The sequence below is a fragment of the Arachis stenosperma genome, chromosome 1, assembly GCF_014773155.1.
Source record: "Arachis stenosperma cultivar V10309 chromosome 1, arast.V10309.gnm1.PFL2, whole genome shotgun sequence".
Lineage (NCBI taxonomy): Eukaryota > Viridiplantae > Streptophyta > Magnoliopsida > Fabales > Fabaceae > Arachis > Arachis stenosperma.
This window is the reverse complement of record NC_080377.1, coordinates 754855-768888: the sequence shown is the minus strand read 5'-3', so window position 1 is coordinate 768888 and position 14034 is coordinate 754855. Positions and strand designations below refer to the sequence as shown.

The 14034-nt window shown below is 30.6% G+C and overlaps 1 protein-coding gene across 1 annotated transcript; it reads right to left on the bottom strand.

The window, feature by feature from the left end:
• Window positions 1-6374: 6374 nt before the first annotated feature.
• LOC130964860 (uncharacterized) lies at window positions 6375-6844 on the bottom strand. Its single transcript, XM_057889906.1, has 2 exons — window positions 6674-6844; window positions 6375-6596 (listed from the first exon to the last, which is right to left on the bottom strand). The coding sequence occupies exons 1-2, from the start codon at window positions 6842-6844 to the stop codon at window positions 6375-6377; spliced, it is 393 nt and encodes a 130-aa protein (XP_057745889.1).
• Between the last annotated feature and the right edge of the window lie 7190 nt (window positions 6845-14034).

The window sequence follows — 14034 nt, the reverse complement described above, 5'->3', positions numbered from 1 at the left end:
AATTGCCCAAAACTATTCTGCCATTATTGTAAGCTCTTGGGTCACTTGATTACTACCTGTTCTACTAGACCACCACGTTCAAATCAGAACAAGTATCAAACTCGTCCCAACAACTCTCCGCATGTGCCTGTTTCTGCTGCTGCTACTACTGAGTCCACCCATTCTATCTCTCTCAACACACCATCTGTCTCTCCATCAGACACTGAATCTCTTCTTAAGCAACTTCTCTCTTTTTTGGTAATACCCCTGCTGCTCTTTTTCACCCCTCCAGGTAATTCTAAATGGTATTTTGATTCACGTTGTTTTAATCATATGTCTCTTTTGCGTAATCTTTTTTCATCGTTTTCTACCACTACAAATGTACCTTCTGTCAATACGGCTAATGGTTCCCTCCTACATGCAACACATCACGGGTTTATTTCACAGTCCAATATTCATCTTCCTGATACTTATCTTATTCCAAAATTGAATTTTAATCTTATCTCTGTTAGTTAACTTTTGAACTCGGTTTTGATGTTATTTTTTCTATTTCTGGTTGTCATGTGCAGAATCGTCGGACGAAAAAGATCATCGAGACTGGTTGTAAGGTCGGACGTTTGTTTGACCTCAAGAATCTTCATGTTCCCTCTACGTCAAATCTCTGTGTCATTTCCTCTCCATATACTCTTCACTTGTGGCACTATCGTCTTGCCCACAACTTCTTAAAAAAATTGCATCCTCTTTTGTCTATGGGTGTTTTAGGTTAAATAGTTCAAAATGAGTCTTTTAATTGAATTTCTTGTCAAACTGCAAAACAGCCTGCCTTATCCTTTTATAATAACTCTTCTTAGTAAATTAAATCAAATTGAAATCCAAATTCTAGTTACTAAGAAATTAAATCAAATTGAATTGAAACTTGGAAAATATGTTACTTGAATCAAAGGAGTAGGTAACCAAAGAGTGCTTGGTCCATTTCTTTCTTTCTTCTTTTATTTCGGATCAAGGATTTTGTTGGACCAAAATAAGTATTGATTTGGACTTTGCATTTGCTTCTTGGGCCAATTGGTTTCACTACTCTTTTAAAATTCAGCCACATGATTTGAAATAAATTTGTATTATAAACTTGTTTAGTGGTCAAATTGGACTTGCAATAACTATGTTAAAAATATAAATTTTCTTTCCTCCACACAAACCAAATTTATCAAACAATCAATTGAAAGTAATTTATTAAATACTTTTTAATAATTTTAATAATATTTGTTAATCATATTATTTTAACATAAGTTTTCAAATTCAACAATTTTAAACATTGAAAATTATTAAATTTTGTTTTTAATTATAACTTTATAAAATATTTATAATGATAATTATTATATAATTTTTTTGTTTTATTTTTTTAATAATTTTTTTTATATATTTTTATGTATTATCTTGTAGAAAACACAGAAACTACACTAGTTTCACTTTAAAAATATAGTTAAAATAATAATTGAAAATATCTAAATGCATTTATAAAAATGTTGACTATATTCTTTTTATATATGGTATATATTCTAAAATTATATTTATTATGAAATTAGTCAAAGTTTTAGGAATGAATAATCAAAAACATTAATTGGAAAAAAGAATTAACTGTATCGTGCAGAAAAAATAAACATTAATTAGAAAAAAAGATTAATTGCATCGTGCGAAAAAAAATTAACTAGAATTGCTTTTAAATAAAATATTTTGATATTTTATTTTGCCTTTTTGGGTTTTGACTAAATTTTAAAGTTGTTTCTTTTCTAAAGAAAATCAATGGAAAAAAAGGCCTCCTAATTAGAGTTCATATGTAATTTATTTTGAATCTTTTCAAATTTCATAATACAAAATTTAACTGACCAATAATCTTTTTAGTGGAAATATTAACAACTCTATATTTTTTATTTTTATTTATATGAAAAGAAAAGAGAAAATATTTGGTTAGTTGATTTTTTTAGGCCAATAACATACATAAGAGAAAATGAGATTTTTTAAACAAAACTGAAATTCATATTATTACGAAATTGAAATAATATATAATAATACCATAGCATAGATGCATGAACATTAATAAAATTAAATAATAAGATTATGATCTCTTAGCTAATTTACTCTTTTGATTCTTCAAAACATTCTGAAGACCCAAAAGAGCTTTCTTTATCTTTTTGTTTTTTTCATGATTTTCACCATTGTAATCCCACCAGTTAGTGATGCTGCCATCATTTCTAATTGTCTTCAAAATCTTAGAAAGCGATTCAGCTCGTTCTTTCTCGGCATTCAGACGATCCATAAGTGAATTGCTCTTTTCAATGAAGTTCTGCATATCCACCTTGGACATTATCATCTCAAATCAATATCAGCATCACATAAAACTTTTATGGAGTGTTATGTGATAATGAAGATTAATGTGTTTTGTTACGTTTATATAGACTTCTAAACTTTTGTGGTATTTAATTCATATTTGATATTTCATCTTTTGTTTCATTTGTTTCTCTCATATAATTCATTATTTTGAATTTTCTAAAAGAATTACACACAAAAATATCAGATACCAATATAAGAAAATAAAATCATGGGTTAAAAAAAAGGGAGTCAGTTAGATAAAGATGTCTAAAATATTTTTTATAAAACTTTTTTAGTAATTAAAATTTAATACAAATTAATTAAATTGTGTTATTTTTGACAAAATTAGGTCAAACAAATTAATTTAACCGAAAAATACTGAATCAAATTTTAAATCGGTCTAAATTAATATTATTTTTTTATAAAAAATGATTACAATATCTTTATTATAAAAAATGACTAAAATATTCTTATATATATATATATATATATATATATATATATATATATATATATATATGTAAAATAGGAACATTTTAGTCATTTTTTATAATAATTATACTGTACTAATTTTCTAAAAAAATATTAATTTATACCAGTTCAAGATTTAATTAACTATTTTTTTGGTCAAATTAATTTGTTTGGCCTAATTTTAATAAAAAATAATACGATTTAATCGATTATATATATTAAATTTTAATTACTAAAAAACATCTTAAAAAAAATATTTTGAACATCTTTATTCTAATAATTCCCTAAAAAAAAAATACCGTGCAACCAATATTATTTTTAGTGTAAAAAAGGGGGTTGGCTAGTGTTGGTTTAAATATAAGGTAAAAAAGGAAAACATTTTATGTCACGTAACATTTCTCTTTAAAAAATATAGTTAAAAAAATAATTAGAAAATCTAAAAATATTTATAAAAGGATGATTTTTATGAAATTACTAATTAGTTAACATTTTAGGAATGAAAAAATCAAAACCATTAATTAGAGAAAAGCATTAACTATATCGTGAAAAAAAAAATCAAAACATTAATTAGGATTACATTTAAGTCAAATATTTTGAGATTTTTTTTCAATTTTTGTATTTTGACTAAATTTTGAAATTGTTTCATTTTGAAAGAGTATTATTTAAAATTATCATAAATAAAATATACTATTAAGTCAAACAATAATTTTGTAGTAAATGACATTACTTCTAATTTAAATTTAAATTTTTCACAGGATAAGTTTTATATTTAGCTTAATTTCATAAATTAAATAATAATTTAATTAAGATAATATTTTAATTATTTCTCAAAGTATATATTATATAAATATAGTTGGCCATTTTATAATGTATAACTATATGTTATTTCTGAATTTGAAAAAAATTCAAGTTTTAACTCCTATGCCACTTTAGAGGACTATATTTTATATTAATTTTTTTAACACCAAAAGTTTCGGTAATGATTCTTTAGATACTAATTATTCAAAAGATATTTTTTAATAAATTTTTAAAAATTATTTATTATTCCATTTGAAATTTATAGTTTTATAAAATGTAGACATTCAGGAATTTGAACTAAAATACAAAAGTTGGATTTTTATTCTAATTCATTTCATTTTGATTTTTTGATATTTTATTTGAATTCAAATGGGAGTATTTTTTATTGATATTTATGTTGTAATAAATTAAATCTAGTTGTATCGATTTACATTAAATACGGATTGCTTCTACACTAAATTGAATCCAATTCATTTGATTTATCAGGTATATTTCTAAATTGACATCAATTGATTCGATTTACATTGAAGGAGTGTAAATTAAGTTAAGTTATTTTGACTTATATAGAATCATAAAACAGGATATTGATGTAATTTTGAGGTTGAAATAAATTAGAGTAAAGTGTTATTTTTGTCCCCAACATTTGGGGTAAGTCCTATAGTTGACCCTAACGTTTCATTCGTCCTATTTTTGTCCCCAACGTTCCAAAATTGATTCAATGTTACCCCACCGTTAATTTCACTGACGGAACACTAACAGAGCTGCCTACGTGGACGCGAGATGTTAGTAATCCCAAACGTGTGTGATGACCCTGGGTTCACTTCGCGCGTAATGTTTTCTTTCCCCATACAAAACGCTTGCATTCAGAGGAGAGGAAGGAAAACGAAACACTTGACATTCCACCCACACTCCCTGAATCCTATCGATTATTCATCCTGTCTTTTTCGCGCTCGATTACGAAGGAAGAAGACGGATTGAAGCGAGTTCGTGCTTTGGTGTTACCTACACACGAGAGCTTTACCCCGTCTTGGTGATACTGAAAACTTTGAAACGACACAGAGCGAAAAGGTATGTACAATGTTTGCTTGATTTTCGTTTGACTGGAATAGTTCATGCAAGTAAAGATGTTAATGCATAGGGTTTCTGCAATTGCAATGTTATTGCTGTTAGGGTTTGGGGTTGTTGATGTAAGTAGAATTTTTTGATTTACAATTTCTGCCATGCACATTGATTACCGTTTTTCTATGGTGTTTGTAATAGGAAAAGTAGCAGAAGAGATGAGTTATTTTAGTGTTAAGATTTACATAATGAAATGTTGTGCTGACAATAGGGACAAAATAGTGCCTTATAACAGAGATGTCTTACCCCGAATTAGAATTAAGGTAGAAAAACAGGCAGAACTAAGTGCGAATTGGGTGAGTGTGTATGCTGAACGTGATAGATATGAGGTTGTTAGCATCCAGGGGGGTAAGAAAAAATTTGTGGTTGATCTTAGGCATCATGAGTGCTCATGTAGGAAGTTTCAACTGTCTAGAATTTCTTGTGCACATGCAATGACATGTATAAGAAAAATGTGCTTCATTATGGATATCTATGTGGCTGACTACTACAAAAAGACTGCATACATCTCCTGCTACCAGCATGTTGTCTTTCCTGTTAATGGGCCCAACCTTTGGGAGAGAACTCAATTCGAGGATGTGTTGCCTCCAATTTATAGAAAACCCATTGGGTGGCCAAATAAGAAGAGGGCACGAGGTGCTGATGAGCAAGCTACTAGGACTGGACTATCTCGGGAAGGGCAACAACAGAGGTGTTCTTATTGTTTATGCTCTGGTCATAACAAAAGGAGTTGTCTAAAGAAGCGCAAAGTCACTTCAAACCCAACTGTAACAATATATCATTACTTATTTATTCTTCTCTTTAGTTGTGTGTTTGGTTGTTGTGGTCATTGAATTATCTACCCATCTGTTTTGTGCCCAGGTTAAGAATGCTACTACTTCTACTTCAAAGGGGAAGTCTCGGCAAGGGGTCAAAAAAAGCTCCAAACTATCTGCCAAGACAGCTTCTGGTAAGGCTACTGAGAGTGGAAGTAGGAAGCAAAAGGACAACAAGAACATACCACCTTCACACCCAAAGAGGAAGCCAGCTGTGAGCTCCCAACAATCACAAGCTGCTTCGAAAAGGACCAAGGTGGTTCATTCACAGACTGCTTCTATACCAGCCCCAACAACTCAAACAGTTATGCCAAGCCCAGTGAAGAGGGTGACCCAATCCCAGCTCAGATTTATGGCCAAGACTCCACCAAGAGCATGGAAGAATGTGGAATGACTTTCTTTGACTTGTTACAACTTTTGTATTTTGCATTTTGTATCAGCCTAAAAATTATAGTTGTTGGTTTCACTTTTTTAAATTTGTTTTTGTTGCTGCTATAACAAAAACACAGTTTATCATCTAGGTTTATTTATATTTCCAGTTCTATGACATCTACTTTGGAATGTATGTTGGTTAAGTTGCTGACTATTGCCTATCTATGCCATATGGTTGAGGTTAACGATTTATGTTTGATCTGGGTGAATGTTTCATTTAATCATTTCTGCTGATAGTTACCTCACTGTTTGTACCATGAGAATGTAAATTGAACACAGAAAAGTGGATAACGATAAATTTTCATTCAACATCATTCAATCAACAGGTTACATTACACCCCAAAATCCAGATAACATATTGCTAACACATTACACTAGCCACTATGTTTTGTAGCCTTATTGCAAAAAGAACCTCCCATTTCTTGTTGATGAAAATTTTTCACACAGTAATATTATAGCACATGTCCATCCAACCAGACCAACTGCTACTGCCATTGTCAACATCTTCTCAACTGTTGTCACTTTATCCTTCAAACCTGTGATTTTTCTTTTCAATCGAGCAACTTGTGGATCTTGCTCTGACTTTGTCCACACAAAGTACCCACACTCTTCTCCAATCTAGGCAAAAACCAAAGCAAAATCCCAATCAGAAAACCAAATAACAGTCATACCCAATGATTCATTTTTCTACTTACCCCATAGTTAACACAGCCCCAGAACCTCCGCCCCGAATTCTCTACCGTTGACGAAGTTGCAAGCACTGGCCTCTCACCACAGTAACAAGTTGTTCTCCGTCGACGACCTTGGCTGCTGTTTCTACCTGAAGCGCTGCTACTACGCGCCGCCTGGGAGCCTTGCGATGCCATGGAGTCAGCCACCAACTGCAACAGAGACGGCGATGGTGAGAAGAAGAAGCTACACCAGGGGCACCATGAAATTAGGGTTTCATCAGCCTTTTAAATTAATTTTTTTTTTTCAAATTCTCAATAACGGTCAGCAAGGGCAAAGTTTGCCAGAGTGGACAAACGTGTCCACGTAGGCTACTCCATTAGTGTTCCGTCAGTGAAATTAACGGTGGGGTAACATTGAATCAATTTTGGAACGTTGGGGACAAAAATAGAACGAATAAAACGTTAGGTACAACTTTAGGACTTACCCCAGACATTGGGATAAAAACAACACTTTACTCAATAAATTATTAATGTGTTTTACTCCTAACAAAAACTGTTGGTCACTTAAATTTCATGTTATGAAATTTAAAAAGATTTAAATTTGATTAAAAATGCACTTTAATTAGGAGGTGATCCGTCCGTTGGCTATAATTCGACTCAGGTAAAACTATAAATCGGAATCTGGTTAAAACGAAATACACACGTACTGTATCAGGAGTACGTGGAGAGTACATGTTTTACTCTCCTAACGGATTTATCCTATAAAATCAGCCAACCTAGATAGGCACTCATATTTATCTTCTATTCTTACTAGCTTGAGCGTTGGAGTCCTTTGCAGGTGCCCGCCGTCCTTATAAGAAGACGATGTTCCTTCCTCTCACCCCCGAGGAAAGCAAGTTCAAGGACTAGCAGAACAAACTATACCTCGGAGTTCACTTCCACACAGAAATAGGAGGTATTTTTCGCTTGGTTTTCTTTAGAATTGAAATAATTTTAAAATTTAGTCAAAATACAAAAGGGCAAAATAAAATTTCAAATTATTTCACTTTAAAAGTAATTCTAGTTAATTTTTTTTTTCACGATAGAAATCAATAGTTTCTTCTAATTAATGCTTTTGATTTTTCATTCCTAAAATTATGAATGATTTCATATTAATTACCATTTTATAATATATATCATATATAAAAAAGAATATATTCAACATTATTATAAATACTTTTAAGATATTTGTAATAATTTTTTAAACTATATTTTTAAAGAAAAATAGTAGGTGACATATATTTTTTTATTGATGGCTATATGTATACTAAAATCAGCTCCTGAAATTAGCCACCAGTATAAAATACATATTAAAATATAAATATATATTAAAAATATATTAAACCACACATATATTTATACACAAATATATTAATATAACAATTTTTATTTTATATTTAAACCAACATTAGTCAACTTTTCTCTTTTTTTACGCTAAAAATATTGGCTACACAACATTTTCTTTTTAATCCATAATTTTATCTCCATATATTGGTATTTAATATCTGCGTGTATAGTTTTTTTTTTTTTTTGGAAAATCCAAAATAATGAATTATGTGAGAGAAACAAATACAACAAAAAAATAGAACATGAATTAAATACCCAAATTTTATGAGCCTATATAAACCTAACAAAACACATTAATCTTCATTATCACACAACACTCCATACTTCTCACATAATACATACACTACAAATCTACTTCTTGTTTTGAAAATGAAGGGTGGTGGTGAAAAGATCATGAAAATCAAAGAAAAACAAAAGAGAGAGATGAAGAAGATTGATACTAAAAAAAATTTTTAACTCGTTTTTGCAAAGAAAACAGGTTATACATGAAGAAGGCAAATGAAATAAGAACTTTATGTGATGTCAATATTGATCATTACAGATTTGCACTCGTTGGTGGTGCCATCTTTGCTAATGAAATTCTGCATATCTTAGTATCACATAAAGCTTTTATTTCATTTGCCTTTTTCATAATACGGCCTTTCCTCTTTACAAAAGTAAATTCGTAATTTTTAGTATCAATTTTTGTGTTTCTTTCTTTTTTGTTTCACTTTGGTTTTATTGATCTTTTCACCGCCGTCAACCTTTTTCAAAACGAGAGGCAGATTAGTAGTGTATGTGTTATGTGAGAAGTATAGAGTATTGTGCGATGACGAACATTAATATATGCTTGTTATGTTATATAGGCTAAAAGTTTTTTGGGTATTTAATTCATGTTTCATCTTTTGTTTTGTTTGTTTTTCCTATATAATTTATTGTCTTGGATTTTCTAATAAGAACTACATGTACAAATATTATATATCGATATATGGAGATAGAACTACAGGTTAAAAGAAAAATGTCGAGGCTAATATTTTTAGTGTAAAAAACAAAAAAAAAAAGAGTTGGCTGATGCTGGTTTAAATGTGTGACAAAAAATAAGAAAATGATATCGGTCAACTAATATTATTCTTGAAATATACAATTAAAAAAAATTAGAAATATCAAAAAGTATTTATAAACATGTTGAATATTGTTCGGTTCTTCAGTACTCCGGACGGGTTGAGGAGATGCTCCAAGTAAGGAGGTAGATATTAGCCTGGATCTTAGCCTTTGTACGAGATGTGTGGGTAGACGATCTCCCGAGCTCTTCGCGAAGTATGGGGGAAGCCACTTGCAATGACACTCCAACGCTCAAGTCAGGAAATATTACATATGGCAGTGAGTAGTGGTGGTAGTGACGTACCTTGGGGGAGGGGTAGGGCCCTCCCTATTGGGGTGGGTCCTACGAGGGCAGACCCACCTTCCGGAACTTTTCTAACCCTAGCTGTCAAGTAGCTGGCTCCCTGGAGGAGAGGTGTTTGGGTCAGGGTCCAGGCGTGTGGTGTCTCGCTGACTGTCCGCTCGGGTCGGGTCAGATCATGTGTTGGGGCGGATCGGCTATGAGATCAGCTGGGCCGGGACGCAACAAATATATTCTTTTTTATTCTTAAAACTTTGACTAATTTAATAATGATTATCATTTTATAATATATACCATATATAAAAAAGAAAAAAAAATGTAGATAGACTACTAGTTATTGAAAAGGTTTTGAAACCGTGCGAACTAGCCGATCAAACTAGTTCAATTAGAAATCAATATTTAATCTGGTTCGATTCGTCACTAGAATCATCTAATTTTTGAATCGGTGGTAAACCAAAAAATCATCTGAAAATTGGTAAATTGGATCGAATTGAAAATCGGACGGTTTTGACAAAATGATGCTTTTTGTTAGTGAAAAAAAGAAAAAGAAAAGAATCAACGCGAGGAACTAAGAGACAGATCTACAGATATAGATAATCAAATGCAAGAAAAGGAAGAAGGCAAAATAGTATTAGTCACGAAGTTAGAGACGGTGAAAAGAAAGAGTCAAGGCAGACAACGGCAGCGTGAGTAGCAAAAGAAATAAGACAAAGAAATTATAAGGAAGGTGAGGACAGTGGCGGAACGATGTGCGTGAGAAAATTGATGAGTAATGAGAGAATGAGCCAAATACGGAAGAAAAAGCTTTCTTTTATTTTGTTTCCGTTGTTTGTGGGTAGCAATGAGAGGTAAGAGTTGATGGAAACATCAATGAAATGATGCAAATATCTTGAAATGAGTGTGGCGGCTAATGCGGAAGAAAAGGTTTATTACATAGATATCAGAATCGAATTGGTAAGTGATCCACTTATATAATTGAGTCACTGAATTACTAGTTTAATCGATAGATTATTGGTTTATTCTCTTAATTCAATTATAATTAAATAAAAATATAAAAATATAAAAATATAATTAAATTAAACGCATATCTTTATAAACATATTTGTTAGAAACAAGAGACTAAATTGGAGAAAGAATTTGTGTATTATTGAGTTTATTCAAGTTGTATATTCAAGTTGTCTATTCAAGTTGTCTGGAATGATACAATATAAAGGGTATTTATGGGTACTAAAAGAATCGTAATAATAAAGACATAATCTCCTATAATAAATATTCAGATATACTAAATAATACTAATTGATTCTAACTGATCCTAATTATATTCTAACAATATTAATAACAATTAAGTATCAATTTTTAGACATAACTAATAATACAAAAAAAAAACTAGTCACTAGTACAAAGTACTTCTAAGGAATAGGGGTGACAAACGAAAAAGTCTGTCCCGTTCGGCCAAAAACCCGTCATCTGGCGGGCTGGGCTGGCCCGCCTAGTGAGGCAGTCTTGAATTTCTCTCTTTTTTTTATAAACTATTAAATATTAAACAATATATATAATTTCTAAAGATATAAAAAAATTATAATTTCTAAATTCACAAACATTAAAGTCTTTATAATTATAAATATGTAACCGACATAATCATAAACTAACTTTTTTGAAACAAAATAATAAAACCAACATTGTACAAAGCAAAACAAACATTGTCCAAAACATATAATTAAACATATTCAAGTTTATAATCAATCAAACATAAAACATAATCCAAAATATAACTTAAAACATCTTCAATTATCATCTTCATTTTCTTATAGATCAATAACATCATAAAAATTTGTAAAAAAATGGCCATGACAAAAAAAATGCCTAGCCCATCGGGAAAGTCCACTTGCCCCGCTGATTAGGTGGTGCGGGTTAGATGAGCTTTTTAAGTTTGACGGTTTCAAATTTCCAGCCCAGTCCGTATTTTATGGCGGGTTACGCGGGCTGAGTCGGCGGATTTCGACCCGTTTGCCATCCCTACCAAGGGTAATATCAAAGTCGGCGTCTACATCTTCATAGGATAAATTTGGAATTTGACCAACATTTTGCTCATGATTAACAAACTAACTAGAAACCAAATTTGAATATATTCGTACAGCAACAAATTCAACTATGATAATTTTTAGCAACAAAAAAATTTAGTTAAGTAATTATTTTAACAAGACAGCAACAAATTCAAAGTTCAGTGATAACTGATAATAATCAACAACATATTTGACTCAGTGTTGATTTGTAGCCAAAAAAATTTAACTAAGTAATTAGTTAGCAAGATAACAACAAATTCAAAGTTCAATCAGTAACAAATTCAGCTAGTGATGATTTTTAGCAACAAAAATTATAAGCTAAGGGATTATTTCAGCAAGACAGCAACAAATTCAAGGTTCAATTATGATAATCAGTAACAAATTTCAGCAACACATTTAACTTTTAGCAGCAAATTCAACTTTCAGCAACAAAATTGAAACTGAAAGAACAAAAAATTTTGTTAAAACTCACCAAATCAGATACCAGCTTCTGGTTGCATGAAGGAAGGTAACGAGGAGGTGGAAGTTGACAGCGAGGCTTAAAACAGGAAGATGATAACAACAACCAACACTGGGACTCGCTACTTCTGCTATCGATGATGACTAGCGCTGGGAATGCGCACGTCTGAGTGAGAGACAACAATGAGGCAGAGAGTGATGACGACCATCCTCGGGACTTGTTGCTTCTGCCAACAGCGATGACGATTGCGGGAAATGCGTGCGACTGAGTGCGAGACAGTGACGACATAGAGAGTGACAACGACGATCAGGTGCGAGACCAAAGTACTGAGAGAGACCAGAAACCCGAGAGCTTGAGTGTGAGAGCCATAGTGAGAGAGATGAGACTGTGACAGAACTTGAGCTTAAGGGAGAGAGTGACGAGAAAGAGACGAGAGAGAAGAGAGACGTTGAGGGTTGTGGGTAATCAGCATTAGATTAGGGCATTAGGGAGTTGGGGGTTTACCTGGAAACGACACCATTTTAAAATTTTTTTAAACAAAATTTAAGCATGCTTTGGTTTGGGTAAATATAAATTGATCAGGTCACCAATTTAGCTAAAAACTGATTGAATCGACCTAGTTTTCTACGGGTTTAATACTTAGACGATCCAACAAATGACTCGATCCAACCAAATAAGTGGATGATTAGGATTTTGATTGAACCAACCAAATCGAGCTGATTTTGATAATTATGGTTTATTAAAAATATGGTTATAATTCATTGGCATTTGAGCTTTGGCCTACAAACAAAGCTTTTATTATTATTCACAAGATTTGTTGTCAATATTTATTTTTTTGTGACAAATTGCATCTATCTTTAAGATATTATCAATATAATACATCTAATTTAAAAATACATATATATATATATATATATATATATATATATATATTAAAAAGTAAAAAATGTAAAATATATTTTTTAAATAAAAAAACCTTGAAATAAGATATAATTATACTGATTATTTTTTTGTGTGTGGTACTTATTGTTTGTTATTCAATAACATATAATATATAGTATCATAAATTTTATACAAATATAAATTTTGATGTTGATCTTTAATATTTAATTGTTTTCTTTTGTATTTGACTCTTTTACTTATATAAGATTATAAAATTTTAGTTGGTTGTTTGGTACTATATTTTTAATAGTATATTTTTAGAACTTATAATCAAATATATTTATATTTTTGTGTATATTTATAATTTTATATGTTATTTTAGTTGAATCACGAGTTCACGACTGAATTAGTGAACTAGCAATTAGAGTGGTTGGATAACTGATTCGGATTTCAAAACTTAGGTTATTCATTTAAAGGAATTGGCATGGAGAGAAGTATTAACTGTATTGTGCGGAAAAAAAAGTTAATTAGGATTATTTTTAAATCAAATATTTTGACGTTTTATTTTGTCTTTTGTATTTTAACTAAATTTTGATTTTTTTCACTTCTAAAAAAAATTCAACGAAAAAAACCTCCTAATTAAAGTGCATATATAATTGATTTTAAATCTTTTATAATTCTATAATATAAAATTTAAGTGACCAATAGTTTTTTAAAGAAAATGTTAACGATTCTATATCTTTAGTCTTTATTTTATAAAGAAAACGAAAAGAGAGCATATTTACTTAAGTGGTTTTTTTAAGACCAATAACATAAGAAAAATGAGATATTTTAACAATATTTAAATAAATAATTGTTTTTAAGGTTATCTTAAACAAATGAGTTTGGATTTAAACATAAGGTTCAAACTCCTTTTAAGGTAGCGTTTGACATTTTCTAGTATCAAGGTGTCACTGTTCAAGTTTCCTATGAAAAAAGCGGGGGTAATATCTGCAATTTCTATTTACGAATAAATATTTTTTCTCTTTGTTGGCCACATTTTTTAAATAGAAAAAATATACATTTCTACTAAATATCTATCCAACTCACCTTCTCTAGCCAATTTGTTGATCACACTTTTTAAATAATAGCAATCATTGGTAGAATGACCATAGATTTTATGGTATTTGTAGTATTCTGACCGACTTCTGCCTTTCTTGTTTTTGATTGGTTT